Genomic DNA, 15,460 nt, shown 5'->3' on the forward strand with positions numbered 1-15,460 from the left:
AAACATTCTAGCACTGAGTACAGAAATGAGAAAAACACACACACAAAAGCCATCTGCTGACTGCCCAGGTCTGCCAGCCCAGTCTGGCAGGAGCCACATCTGGCCTCACCCTCACTGAATTCCATTTCTGAATGTCATTTGATCTGTAGGAGCTGCCAGGAAGGAGATTAGAAAATGGCACAAAGAAATCTCTCCCAATCCCCGCTACCAGGTCCTATTAAGTGCCCTGCCTGCCACATTGTGTCCGAAGTACAGCCTTGAAGACTGACTCGGGATCTGTGAGAGAATAATACGGGGTGAGGAATGCAGAAAGGATTTGTAGTTACTGCATGGAGTCAGTCATCAGCCTCTCTAGCTCCAACAGTTCCCTGCAAACTCCTGGAGGTGCTGCGTAGGGAGGTAGGAAGAGAGATGCTGGATCTTTATTATCTAGGGTTGAATTCTGAGATGGCTTGGGTTGTGGGAGCCTCTGTTCACAGACAGTAATCATCCCTCACGTCAACACGGCGCTTAAAATTTAAAAAGCCCGTTCACACGCATCATCTCATTTGATCCTTAGAAGAGACCAAGCCAGAAAGTCCCCTGAACAATGAGCAGGAAGTGACAGACCTTGTACACCTAACCCCGAGGCAAAACCTTTTCAGCCATACCATCCCCGGCAGGAAGATCTCATCAGATAGTGCAAGGGATTCTATGGGCTTTGATGTGCTTCTGATTCCATTTAAGGAGAAAAAGAAAGCAAGGTCTCATTCACTTAAAACTGCCCACGATACTGGAAACTAGAGTTGAAAAGCTCAGTCCCTTGCAGAAGACAAAACAGGCAGTCTGGCTCTCTCTGCAAAGAGATGGGCATTCTCGCTGGTCTCCATTCACTCAGGAGACGCTGAAAGCAGCGGAGGGAACGGAGAGGTCTGCGGGGGCACAGGGAGAGGTCTGCGGGGGCATACGGAGAGGTCTGCGGGGGCAACGGAGAGGTCTGCGGGGGCACAGGGAGAGGGCCAAAGCGGTGTAAATCCCCCACCTGAGGGTGAGGTATGAATCCTCTCTGGACCCTGGAGGAAAATGAAATGCCAAAAAAAAGATTTTTTTCAAAAATCAGCCTGGAAGTCAGGAGTAGGAGAGACTGTGGAAGAAGCCTGTCAAATCTGAAGGCATTAGCAAGAGGCATAAACTATACTTAAAGTAATAAAAAAAATTAAAAATAATATTAATACTAACGAAAACCAACAGCGGCTAACATTCACAGAACACATATGAAATGCCAGGCATTACGCTAAATGCTTCGATTCCATTGTTTCATGGTGGTGAAGACAGTTTCACCCCTTCTCACAGGTGAGGAAAGACGCTGAGTAACCTGTTGAAGGCTGCACAGGTGGGAACTGGGAGTGGCGGTTTTACACCCAGGTCTGTCTGGCTTTAAAGCCTGAGCACATACCAGCTGCACAATCCTGACTCCCATAAATAGATACACAGACACGTCACTAACAGTCATTAAGTACCCACATGTGAGTGTCATTGTGTGATTCAGTCAACTTTAACAGAGACTCAGAGAAAAGCTGGGCGTTGACAGCACCATAGCCCAGTCAATGTCCCAGGTAACCAGCTGTCCTGGATTCCGACTCACGGCAACCTCTCGCGTGTCAGAGTGAAACTGTGCTCCGCAGGGTTTTCAATGGCAGGTTTTTCAGAAGTACACCTCCAGGCCTTTCTTCCAAGGAGCCACTGGGTGAACTTGAGCTGCCAATCTTTCAGTTAGAAGCCGAGCACATTAACTGTTTGTACCACCGAGAACTCCGGTTAATCTATAAACCAAAAAACCAAACCCACTGCCGTCAAGTTAATTCCGACTAGTAGCAACCCTAGAGGACGGAGCAGAACTGCCCCATAGGGTTTCCAAGGAGCCACTGGGTAGACTTGAGCTGCCAATCTTTCAGTTAGAAGCAGAGCACGTTAACCGTACACACCACCCAGGACCCAAGTTAATCTACAGTGGCCTCTAGGAACATCTGGATAGGCAATGAGGACACCCTAGCAGTGTCTGGAAGGTTTCTATCACCAGCTCTGCATGAACACAGTAGTGTGACCGGGTGGCAGAAGAGCCGGTTAACACGTGCATGTGACCCCAGCAGAGAAGCATACCAGAAAGACACTGAGTTCTGACCATCAGACAAGATGGCCTATCCTTTCCTCTCACTTTCTCTAAGTGGGGGTAGGGGTGGGGGGGTTCAGTTTTATATCATATATATGTAGGTACACACATACACTTATGCCCATCAGGAGAGCTGGAGGCAAAGCTGACCTTTGTTATATGCACTAATATCATTGTCGGGCTTCTTGAAAGAGATTCCTTCTACCATTGCCCCAAAGTTAGAGCCAGTAGAACCAAAACATCTACTTAAACCTGAGGTTTTTCCAGTCTATACTCAGCAGGAATTCCCAATTCTGCCCTACTGTCTGACCCTAAGAATACCAAGTTACTTATCTTAAAAAAAAAAAAAAAAAATCACATCAGTGCTTTTGGAATGCAAAAAGAGAAATACACTAAATTGTGAGTTTAAACCTTTAATATTCTTCACATCTGGCCCACATCTATTCCTTGGTCAAGTCAAAGGTAGTGGCCTGGTTGGTGTGAAGGTAAAGAGAACCCTCGAGGATGCCACAAAGAGCATAATTCACTCATACACAATTAAGGCTTGAAAGACAACCACCTAAGATGAAGAGAGGGCAGACAGCATATACGCTATTGTGAATAAAAATAAACGAACATAAATAGTAAAAATAAGTAATTCTTCTCAATTTTGTAATCTGTCCTCTCATTTAAAAGAACATATTTACCATTCTATCCAAGATTAAGTTCAGTTAATCAGAAATACAAACTACCTAAAAGGTCAAAAGAAATGGGTTAAATATCAGCCAAAACAACTATTTTGAAGAAAAGCGAGCTATGTTTCAAAAAGAAAACAACCAGTTTTTGGTAAAATTATAGTCTCTACTTCCTCTACTTGCTTTTGCCAGGGGAAAAAGGATGAGTAGGATATGGCCCTAAGTCCTGGCTGAGACGTCTCAGTTTGGCTTTGTTGGTTTCTGCTGCTCTTAGTTTGTTATATAATCTCAAACACACAAAGAAACGGTAAAAATAGGACAAGGAACAGCAAGGCCCCTCATGTACTCTTTATCCAGAGTCACCAATTGTTCACTGCTTTACATTTTGCCACATTTGGTTTAATTCAGTATTTTCTAAACACAGGGTGTAGTATGTTGAAATATGTACTAAACTGGAAGGCAATTAAGGACATTTGGCTTCTATTTCAAGGACATCTTAGGCCAGTAACTTCTCACGGTCTCCTCATCTATGTACATTTGGTCTTAAAGTAAGTGTCTGTAGTTAATAAGTCCCCAAATCCTCCTTCTAATGCCTCCTAAATACTGCACAGATATTGATTTTCCTAATTATAGTTTTTATCATGCCACTGCTGGTAGAAGAACCCTTAAAAGTATCTCTCTGCCCATGGATAAAGTCCAGGTTCCTTAGCCTACCAGTCAAGGTCCTCCACGATCCAGTTTCACTCTATACCTCTCAGCTTTATTACCACGCATGGCCCTGCTTGGCCCTCTGCTTCACACAACATACAAACAAGGCCAGTCCGCGTTCCCTGCCTGAGCACTACTCCTGTATCTTCTACTCACGTTATTATTCCCACATGGAAAGTTCTTGCTGCATCTCAGTCTTATACATCTTCCAAGGCCTATATTAAGTCCCGCGTCCTTAATGAAGATTTCCTGGCCACTCCAGTCAACGGGACTCTCCCTCCTCTGAAGTTCTAGAACACTCGCTAGCTGATGTTATAAACGTGACGATTACCGTACACTACCTTACACTGTCTGATTCTATGTTGTGTGTGTGCCTATCCATCCATCTACTAGTTTTTATCCCCAGTGAATAGTGGACCGGAGCTTTGGAGTCATACGGATCTAAATTCAACTCAAAATCAAGACTCTACCACTGTGTGGCTGGCTAGCTTTTGGTTTCCATAGTGATTTTAACAAATTTAGCAGGTACGGTTGTTGTGAGGATTTAATGAGATAATGTATCTAAAATACGTAACACAGTTTTGGGGGATAACACTATATCTTATACCTCTCTGGTTTTACCACAGCACCTCAAGCCCAGCAACATTAAAATAATATTGGTTGGTTAAACAGCATCTCCATGTACTTTCCCAAAGGAAAAAACTAGTACTTCGCTTCGCTCTGACACTAACACACTGCCTCTAGCAATCTGGTCTGGCCACAGTACTTCGCCACCAGCCTGAAATCAGCAGCAGAGTGCCCCTTCCTGGATGCTTCTATTGGCTGCCTCCTGAGATCCTGTCACTGCCTGTACTAGCCCAAGAAGTACACGTGACACTGGCTAACAGAACAATACCAGACGTGCCCCAGGCAAGTATGTTCCTTCCCACTGAGCTCCGGTGTCACCCTGGCCAGGGCAACGGGGTGAAGAGTCTGAAAGGACACCAAACAAAACTCCAGGCTAGACTGCCAAGAATGTGAACCTACTTAGGGGACTGCTAATGAATAACTAAAAGCAGGGTCAGGAACTCAGGTGCAAACTCTGTTCTTCTTGTCAACCGACCATTGTGAGCCCTAAGAAAGAAGAGGAGAATACTCAAATCAAGCAATTTTCTTATAACCAAATCAAGAGCTAATTTTAATATTCAACCGTAACACTGAAAAATTAGGAAGTCCACAGTTAGAATGTCCTGATGAGAGGGCAGAGGAGCTGGTATGCAGAGCTCTTCCAGTCTATTGTTTTCATATGATAATCTCATTCTCTTCACTCTCTTAGAAAACACCAATAAAACCATTCCATTTGGCAAAAGATATGAATAGACACTTCACTAAAGAAGACATTCAGGTAGCTAACAGATACATGAGGAAATGTTCATGATCATTAGCCATTACAGAAATGCAGATCAAAACTACAACGAGATTCCATCTCACTCCAACAAGGCTGGCATTAATCCAAAAAACACAAAATAATAAATGTTGGAGAGGCTATGGAGAGTCCGGAACACTTAGCGGTGGGAATGTCAAGTGGTACAACCACTTTGGAAATCCATTTGGCACTTCCTTAAAAAGCTAGAAATAGAACTACCATACGATCCAGCAATCCCACTCCTTTGAATATATCCTAGAGAAATAAGCGCCTTTACACGAACAGATATATGCACACCCATGTTTACTACAGCACTGTTTACATTAGCAAAAAGATGGAACCAATCAAGGTGCCCATCAACGGATGAATGGATAAATAAATTATGGTATATTCACACAATGGAATACTATGCATCAATAAAGAACAGTGAGGATTCTGTGAAACATTTCAAAACATGGAGGAACCTGGAAGGCATTATGCTGAGTAAAATTAGTCAGTTGTAAAAGGACAAATATTGTATAAGACCATTATAAGAACTTAAGAAATAGTTTAAACTGAGAAGAAAACATTCTTTTGTGGTTACGAGAGGAGGGCGGGTGGGAGGGTGGGAGAGGGGTATTCGCTAATTAGTTGGTAGATAAGACCTATTTTAGGTGAAGGGAAAGACCACACACAATACAGGGGAGGTCAGCACAACCAGACTAAACCAAAAGCCAAGAAGTTTCCTGAATAAACTGAATGCTTCGAAGGCCAGCATAGCAGGGGCAGGGGTTTGGGGACCATGATTTCAGGGGACATCTAAGTCAACTGGCATAATAAAATCTATTAAGAAAACATTCTGCATCCCACTTTGAAGAGTGGCATCTGGGGTCTTAAACGCTAGCAAGCAGCCATCTAAGATGCATCAATTGGTCTCGACCCACCTGGATCAAAGGAAAATGAAGAACACCAAGGACAAAAGGCAATTACGAGCCCAAGAGACAAAAAGGGCCACAGGAACCAGAGTATACATCATTCTGAGACCAGAAGAAGTAGATGGTGCCCGGCTACAACCAATGGCTACCCTTACAGGGAACACAACAGAGAACCCCTGAGGGAGCAGGAGAGCAGTGGGATGCAGACCCCAAATTCTCATAAAAAGACCAGACTTAATGGTCTGAGACTGGAAAGAACCCAGTGGTCATGGCCCCCAGACCTTCTGTTGCCCCAGGACAGGAACCATTCCCGAAGCCAACTCTTCAGACATGGATTGGACTGGACAGTGGGTCGGAGAGGGATGCTGGTGAGGAGGGAGCTTCTCGGGTCAGGTGGACACTGAGACTAGGTCGGCGTCTCCTGCCTGGAGGGGAGATGAGAGGGTGGAGGGGGTTAGAAGCTGGCGAAATGGACACGAAAAGAGAGAGTGGAGGGAGGAGGTGGGCTGCCTCATTAGGGGGAGAGTAACTGGGAGTGGGTAGCCAGGTGTATGTAAGTTTTTGTGTGAGAGACTGACTTGATTTGTAAACTTTCACTTAAAGCACAATAAACCAAACCAAACCCAGTGCCATCGAGCTGATTCCAAGTTTAGCGACCCTACGGCACAATAAAAATTATTAAAAAAAAAAAATCATTCCATTTATGCTAAATCAATTCTCTATGACAGAGATTAAAACTAAACAAAACTTAAAAAAAAAAAAAAGGGTTACAGCAGCTGGGTCAACCCCTCAAGGCACAGACCCTCCTCGAGATCGGAATCAAAGTTAACTCTGGTGTTTTGTTGTTAGTTGCCATGGAACTGGCTCCACCTCCTGGAGACCTTTGTTATTAATTCAAATACTCCATCATTTTCCTTTTGTCAATTAAGCTTCAAATAAAAGTCAAACGTCCCAGGGGGTAAAAAAAATAAAATGAAACAAACAAGAAAACTCTTGTACCCCACATTTCAAACGGTGAGGCGGCACCTCCAGCAAAGCTCATGTTCTCACCACTGGCCTGTGATAACGAGGGCTGACATCTGTAATCCGAAAAGAGAAAAGAGAATTCTGATGCAAAGCCTTTATCTCCATCAATGAAGAGTAAAAATACTTTAACGTGAACATTAAAACAGAACTTCCAAAAATTCTTTCATTTATAGAACAGAAGCCCTAAGTCTGAGGGTGCCTTAGAGAAATACTCACACTTAGATTAAAATGAGCAGCTTTAGAAACGGAATTTTCATCTAGAGATAAAATTTAAACAGATGAGAATAAAACTGCTGTGCCCTGAAGGTCACTATTATTAGTCCCTGAGGACATAATGGCTCTATTGGGTATTTCCAGAATGCCATATATACTTTTGCAGACATCCTTAATTCAGGGTGAGAAACACTTCTCAGCTAACTCTACTGCACCACTTAAGAGATCTCAGAAATATTGAAACCACTTAAGGTTAGGGAACAGCCCTAGTGGCGCAGTGGCTGCTAACCGAAAGGTCAGCATTTCAAATCCACTAGCCGTTCTGAGGGAGAAAGATTTACAGCCTACAGATTTAAAGCCTTGGAAACCCTATGGGGCAGCTCTACTCTGTCCTATGGGGTTGCTATGAGTTGGAACGGACTCCACAGCAAGGGTTTTTGGTTAAGGGCAGGGTTAGAATGTAGTCCCTGTGTGTAAGTCCTGCCCTTTGACAAGTATTTCCCTCTCCCCCTACAAGAAGGTCAAGAAGTGAGCCCTCTCCATCATTATCCATGGAACCCAAAACAGCATCGTGGGGGGAAAAAAATGGCTGGTTTGAGAGTTACACAATTTAAGTTTAGGTTTGACTTGGGAAAGTCATTTAATTTCTATGAATCTGGTTTCCAAGTCTAAAAGATGGAAAAATCATACCTACTTTATAGGACTGTTCAACGACTAAGTAAGGTGGCCCTGGCCCTTATGCACCCAGCACTGGTCAGGTGTGAGGCCTGCTGGCAACAGGTGGTAATCTCTTCCCACCTTCTTATACCCATCCTGTCCCCTGATATTTTACAAGAATTCTACGAAATACTTTGTACCAGCTCTGATTTCTTCAAAACAAGCAGTTGCTGTTAATACTGACAGTCATGTGAAAGGCTCTTGGGGCCAAACACTGCCCCAGAGAAACAAAACAGCTCTCACACGGGGGAACAGTACCAACTGCCTCAGGCCTTTTCAAGCTCCTAACAGAAATTCCTTTCCTGCAGATTTTTACAGTATTACTTAACATCCTAAGATCCCTGGAAGCTATGAGAATGCTATTGCCTTCTTTCCCTTCTTCATAGAGGCCTTTATTCAGTAAGACCACCTCCTGGATTCAAATATTAGGAATCAGAAAAGGCCAGGTTCAACCTTGAAATAACTGGCAAAGCCTCAGAACTGAACACCAAGCCCTTCTTAACCTTTCAGAATCTGGATTTCTGTGCTTTCTGTTCTTGAAAATGGCCAATTTGCTGATGTACTGGTTCGAACATGTATGTGTAGCTCCCTCAAGAGCATTATCAAAGAGCTCTTCCTAGGTAGAAGACGTCTCACTGTGAGACAGGGACAGAAGGCTAGAGAGCCTCAAGGCCGTTGGTCTGGCCCGTTGATCTGTGGGGGATGTTACAAGACAACCCATACATACAGCCCGTAATTCACGAAGTATTACATATCTCTCTCCCAAGTTGTACTTCAGGACCTCACTATGAGGGTGGGATCTTACATATCTCTCTCAAGTTGTTCTCCAGGACCCCACCACAAGGGGTGGTGTTACTAGACAACCCACATCCTGGCCTCTGACGCATAAAGTTCCACATATCTTTGGCACTGGCTGGCTTATCTTCCCTACGAGCTGCTTTCCAAAGATGAATAGAATCAGCTGATCCCTGGGGCACGCGCAGTGAAAACGGGTGCGATCTTACAGTCCTGTCAAGTGGCCGCAGAGACTGCAATGAGGTGACACTGTCCAAATGATTCCACCCTGGGCTCCAGAGGCGAACACACCTAATTTCTTAACCCCTCTATTTCTCAGAAAGCCCTGCCTTTTCCCCCAAAAGCAACGAATAAAACATGAGATCCTTCCCGCCGAAAACCCCTTATAAACTCCAGGAAAACCTCCATTCAGGGAGAGACTGGAGGCTAGCATAGGCAGAAGCCCCTCTCCGTCCCTCCCTTCCGAGCTTTTGTTTTCTTCTCTGTCATTAATAAACCTTTGTTCATGTAGAACTTCTGAGCCTCTCCTGGTCATTCTTGGTCAGTAGAAGGCAAGAACCTAAATAGGACTTGGTCCCAAGCTGGAAAGACTCGTCCTGTAGCAATTGGAGTCCAGAATCTCAGATCATGACTATTATCCAATAAAGCCGTGCTTCCCAACCTTCCCCACCTCATGGCATAGTCAGCTCTTGAAAGTACTGATGGTTACAAAGGTTATGGTACAAGCAGCATAGAGAGAAGAGGTATAAAAAGATAAACCCATCAGCCGCCTGACCCAGATATTACCACATAAACATAACTGTTTCAACTCCAAGCAGCTTAAGGTCACTCCCTCACAGGGCTCACCACCCTTTCATACCTAAAGGAGAAAGCAGAAGTCAGAAAAGCAGCCAACTTTTGACTTGGGGCAGCAGGCTCACAAAACCCTAAGTTAGTGAATTAGTCATTAAACACTTATTGAGCATCTTATCCTTCCCAGGGATAGTTCTAGACACTGAGGGTTCAGCTGAAAACAAGACAATTTCTGCCTTTGAGGAGTTTACATTCTAATGAGAAAATAAAGACAATAAGTTTTTTAAAAATTAAAAAGGCATTTTCAGTTATTGAAAAGTTGTTATAAAGAAAATAAAAAAGATTAATATGACAGAGAGTGACTTGAAGGGAGTGTTATTTTAGCTAGGGTGATCAAGGAATGCCCTCCTAAAGAGGTGACATTTCAGTCCAACCTACGTGACGATCTAGAGCTGACCAATACGGTAGCCACATGTGGCTGCTGAGCACTTGAAATGTAGCTAGACCAAAGTATAAATTACACACTGAATTCTGAAGAATTAGTACCAAAAAAAAAACTTAAAATATAATTAATAATTTCTTAATATTGATTACATGTTGAATTGATACTATCTTGGCTATACTGGGCTAAGTAAAATATACTACTAAATTAAATTTTACCTGTTTTTACTGTTTAAAATTACGGCTACTAGAAAATTTTAAATTCTATACGTGAATTGCATTATATTTCCATCCAACAGTGGTAGTCTAGAGTAAGAACACTCCAAGAAGTCCTTAAAGGAAGAATAATTATTGGCCAATGTTCAAAATTCTGGAGGTGTCACATAAAAATGTAGTTTCTGGAATCTTCTGAAATAACAAAGATCTGACAGTACTAGGCGCACTTTTCTACAAGAGGACAGCAGGCTATAGCTGTGAAATGGCTATCCCTTTAGATGATGTGTGTTCATGTCAGTCCACCTCGCCTTATTTTATTGTCTCCCCATGGTTGTCCCAGCCTTCATTAGCCCTCTACTTGACCTGTCTGCCCCAGAGGCAACTAAATTTGAGAACTGAACTGAACTGGGCTACAGATACACAAGGAAAGGAATGACAGTCAAGAGTCTCAGAAACCGGACCTGTTTCACAACTCTGGCAATTAACTGACTTTGACTGAAATATCTATGTTAGAGCTAAAATTTGCTGCTAAGGATTCATGAAGAGAATTTGTGGGAGTGTAAGACACAGCAAATTATGGAAATGTGAGGTCAATGGGTTCTCAGTGAAATCCAAAGAGAAAGGGGCAAGGAAGGGAATTAACAGCTGCCAAAAGTATCTGCTGGATGGAAGTGAATCACCAACCAATAGAGCTCTCTACAGTATGCTCGGCATTTAATTATCTTCTTCTTATGATAAGGTTACCTAAAATTATTGAGCAGGAATCTAAGTTATGATCATCATGCTGAATAGCTGCCTGAAGTATTGCCAGAGAAAAGTTTAAAACAGATATAAACCAGAATCATCTTTTATAGGTCAGTTCTGGGTATAGCTCTAGATGAAAAATATAGTCATTAAAATCTTAAATTTATAAATTAACAGTTTTGATGTCATGAGAAAACTGCTAGCCACCTCCCAGGTGGTTTATTCAAGGAGCCAAGACTGAATGGATTATAGATAGGGGCTAACCCAGTTCCAAAATTCAATTCTCACTTTATTGTCTATTTGCTATGGACTTAATGTCATTGCTGTCCTTTGGAAACACATAAAACAGCAGGATGAGATCACTCATAGGGAGATAATGATGACCCAAACAGTATAATGTTACAAAGCACAAGACCAGGAATGAGAAAATCTAGGATCTACTTCCAATTCTATCACTTAATGTCCACGTGAACTTGGGGAATTCACTTAAACTCTTGGAGCCTTACTCTTCTTCATCTATTCTATTCCACTTTGTAGGGTTTTTAGGAGGTTCAAATGAGGCAACAGAATAAAAGAACTTCAAGACGTTTAAAATGCTGGACAAAAAAAAAAAGAACACACTGGACAAATATCAACTGTTATCACTTAATCAAGGCTTTTATAAAGAGACTTACATGAGAGAAGAGACAGAAGTAACTCTAAGACTAAAACAAGTCCCTGTTTGTGTGTATTAGCTGCTTTGAAATCTCCTCTTCCATTCTGTTGTCCCAAAGGGCTTACTTACCCTTGGAAGGAAATGTACCCTAAAAAGTGATGTGAGGGCTCAAGTCCTTGGTGATGGTGCCAAGACTGGAAAATTACTTTCTGAGAGGCAGTTCATTTTTTGGTACCTGACCCATGATTATATATCCTGACTTTATAAGTTATTCTTGCTGATTATTAATTAAGAGGAAGTAAGTATGAAATCCCTTCTTCTGGCTGCTAAGACACTGATTTTCAAGGATCTAGGAAAACAGCACGTCTCTCTCTTATCTCCTTGGAAGACTGCTCTTTTATTTTCCTTGGGTATCTCTATAGCCACTATCTCAATTTCAATTGCCGGGGTGTGCTGCCATATTATAGGGAGAGTAACTAGGGTCACATAACAATATGTGCATAAGTTTTTGTATGAGGAACTGACTTGAACTGTAAGCTTTCACTTAAAGCACAATAAAAAAAAAAAAAAATCAATTGCCAATGGGGCAGGCAGGTTGTAGAGAGTTAAAGCAGGCTGGACAGCAAGGGGGAGATGGGTGAGGCGTGGTGGAAGTACAGTGAGCTCAAGTGTACCTAACAGTCATTTCTCAGCTCCAGCCTGTTGCTGTCTTGTAGAAAAGTGGGCTCAATGTTGCCAGATCTTTGTTATTTCAAAAGAGTCAAGAAGCTGCATTTTTATGTGACACCCTCCAAATCTAATTTTATTTGCAAAAGTCACCTGGGGCTACTCTAAATTCAAAGTGAAGATACCCTTCTGCCAGTGAAAGGACGAATCCTTTTTTTTAAAAAAAAAAGTATTCATTGATCCTGATATATAATGTGTTATTCTGATTTGGGAAGTCAATACTAAGTAGGCCCTTGAAAGCTAGAGATGTGGGAGAGGGCATTTTAGGCCGAGTAAACAGTATGTGCAAAGGCCCTGAAGTAGAAATAGGCCTGCCATGCTGAGAGGAGGTGAATGAATAGACTAGACCAGCTGAAAGAGAGGACTCCTATACAGGAGTGGGACACAGAAGGGAAAAATTGGTGAAAGAGTTTGAATTCCGCAGTAAGTTAGAATTTTTATAGTCTTCAAAGGAAAAATGTCTATAGACAATGGAGAACCACTGTGAGCACGGGAGTCATCTTATTTCATATCTTGCTAAGGATTATATGTTGCTGTTCTTTCCATTTTTTCAGATTAGAGGATAAGGCTGAAAGTTGACCTATGAAATCCGGAGTTGTGAAAAATCTCCAGACGAATGCCAGCTTAATTAACCAAGCACACTAAGTCAACTCTGTTGGCACTGTGGTGGTCAAGGCTTTCAAAGCAAAAATTAAATGATCTCTAAAGGGCTATTTCTTTCTGATCAATAAAAACATTTAGAATTTAAAACTCAAAGAAAATGCTACTGGACAGTTTGGCACACTGTCAGATTCATCAGGCTGAGCTCTCACCAGCCTGCCTGTCAGCTGGCAAGATGCTGGGTGGGAAAGGTCGGCCTCGTAAAAGTCTTCCACCATGGGTAAAGGCCCGTGACGCACCTCCACCCACGTTCGCCATCCAGAGACACATCTCCAGCAGCTTGTGTGTCAACCTCAGGCCATTTCTGTCTTCCAGCAACAAATGACTCTGAGGCTTCCAGTCCAATTGATACTCTCAGTAAAATCCCTGGAAACAAGTGGCCAGGAGAATAACCTAGTGACATTCACTGTGATATACAATACTCAAATATCAAATTAAATGGACTTTGCTTTTTTAAAGAGAGCCTGGTAGCACAGTGGATAAACTGCTCAGCTGTTAACTGAAAGGTTGGCAGTTCAAACCCACCAGCCACTCGGCAGAAGAAAGATGTGGCAGTCTGCTTCCTGAAAGATTACAGTCTTGGAAATCCTATGGGGCAGTTCTACTCTGTCCTACCAAGTCGTTATGAGTCAGAATCTACTCAAGGGCAATGGGTGTTGCTTTGGTTGCTTTTTAAGAGAAAATATCCTAGAGGGCAGGCCTGAAAAACACCATACAAACATTACTAAGGAAATGAAACGTTATTACGAAGGCAATGAAAGAAAGAAACATTAGTGATTTTTGGCCAGATATGCAACATGATCACAGTAGATGGTGAGGAAGACTAGCCTGGTGGTAAGGAGTCCCTGGGTGGTGCAAATGGTTAACACATTCGGATGCTAACTGAAAGGTTGGAGGTTCGCATCCACCCAGAGATGCCTCGGAAGAAAGGCCTGGTGACCCACTTCCAAAAAATTAGCCACGGAAAACCCTACAGAGCATAATTCTACTCTAACACAAATAGGGTTGCCATAAGTTGGAGTCAAGTCGAAGGCAAGTGGTCAATCTGGTGGTAACATGCAGGAGGATGGCTGAAGTGGGGAGAAAGATCAGAAGCAGGGAGACTGATCTAAGCAAACGCACAATTAGGAACGAGCATGGTGTATCTCCAGAACAGTGACAAGGCCAGTCTGCTCGCACAGAGCCTCGGAAGTCACCAGAAACTGTTATTACTCTCCTTCAGTGAGCACGGTATATCTGTAGAGCAGTGACAAGGCCAGTCTGCTCACAGAGAGCCTCGGAAGTCACCGGAAACTGTTATTACTCTCCTTCTATGAGCACAGTACATCTCCAGAACAGTGACAAGGCCAGTCTGCTCGCACAGAGCCTCGGAAGTCACCAGAAACTGTTATTACTCTCCTTCAATGAGCATGGTATATCTGTAGAACAGTGACAAGGCCAGTCTGCTCACAGAGTGCCTCGGAAGTCACCGGAAACTGTTATTACTCTCCTTCAATGAGCATGGTATATCTGTAGAGCAGTGACAAGGCCAGTCTGCTCACAGAGTGCCTCGGAAGTCACCGGAAACTGTTATTACTCTCCTTCTATGAGCACAGTATATCTGTAGAGCAGTGACAAGGCCAGTCTGCTCACAGAGAGCCTCGGAAGTCACCGGAAACTGTTATTACTCTCCTTCAATGAGCGTTGTATATCTGTAGAATAGTGAGAAGGCCAGTCTGCTTACACAGAGCCTCAGAAGTCACTGGAAACTGTTATTACTCTCCTTCAACGAGCATGGTGTATCTGAAGAACAGTGAGAAGGCCAGTTTGCTCACACAGAGCCTTGGAAATCACTGGAAACTGTTATTACTTTCCTTCAAGCATGTGTCTTTCTCTTACACACACACACACACCTTATAGCGTCTTTGCTTCTTTCTGCTTACAAGCTCTGTTTTATTCTCCCTTCCTGAAAGCATCTTCCTTTTAGGAAAGATGACTACCTAAATCGAAGCTCTACATGAGCTCTGATCTACCGTGCCCACCATCATCTGGCAGCTTCCCTATGTCATTAAGCTGAGAACCCTGAGAATATTTCACCCCAAAACTATTATGTCTGCCTGAGCAGAGCCCATCACACCACACCATGTCACAAATACCTGCTTAGCCTATGGATGGATCTTTTGTTCAGGTTCTCTTCTGATCTAATTATCTGGGACCAACGGGTAAGACTGAAAAGCTGGCACGATCTACTGCTCACACAGCAAGGACTGTAGGGAAAGCGGGTTCTCTTAGGTCAGCTGGCACGCTAGGGCAGGCAATGACAGGCATTTTTTGGTACAGCTCAGGGAGGGCAGAAAATAAGGGTCCCTTGTAAAGCATAAGGAACTCTTAAAGCCCAGCAAAAGTGACGGCCCCTTAAATTAGCAAATGTGTGAAATTAAGTGGTGCCCAATGGAAACAAATTAATCTGCTACAAACTGTGCGTGGGCACCTCGACTCAAGCAAACTACCATAAATTAGAAACTGAGTTTCACACAAACAAAAGCTGTTCATTTTCTAAAAGATTCCACAAGGTATCTTTTAAATATAATCCTCTAATGCTGAAAACTTACTAAATTTTTAAAAATTCTATTTCCATACAATTTT

General features: G+C 42.9%; 1 protein-coding gene across 9 annotated transcripts in view; it reads right to left on the reverse strand.

The window, feature by feature from the left end:
- Window positions 1-15,460, reverse strand: part of COMMD1 (copper metabolism domain containing 1) — a 210,552-nt gene that overhangs the window by 88,838 nt on the left and 106,254 nt on the right. The window contains exon 3 of one of the 9 annotated variants that reach the window (XM_023557178.2): window positions 6,843-6,929. The exons of the other annotated variants lie outside the window; for them this stretch is intronic. Within the exon in view, the coding sequence (XP_023412946.1) occupies window positions 6,897-6,929 (33 nt within the window). The 3' untranslated portion in view covers window positions 6,843-6,896. Of the gene's footprint in view, window positions 1-6,842; window positions 6,930-15,460 lie in introns of those variants that run through there. 9 annotated transcript variants of the gene reach the window in all.

This window comes from Loxodonta africana, chromosome 26, assembly GCF_030014295.1.
Source record: "Loxodonta africana isolate mLoxAfr1 chromosome 26, mLoxAfr1.hap2, whole genome shotgun sequence".
NCBI lineage: Eukaryota > Metazoa > Chordata > Mammalia > Proboscidea > Elephantidae > Loxodonta > Loxodonta africana.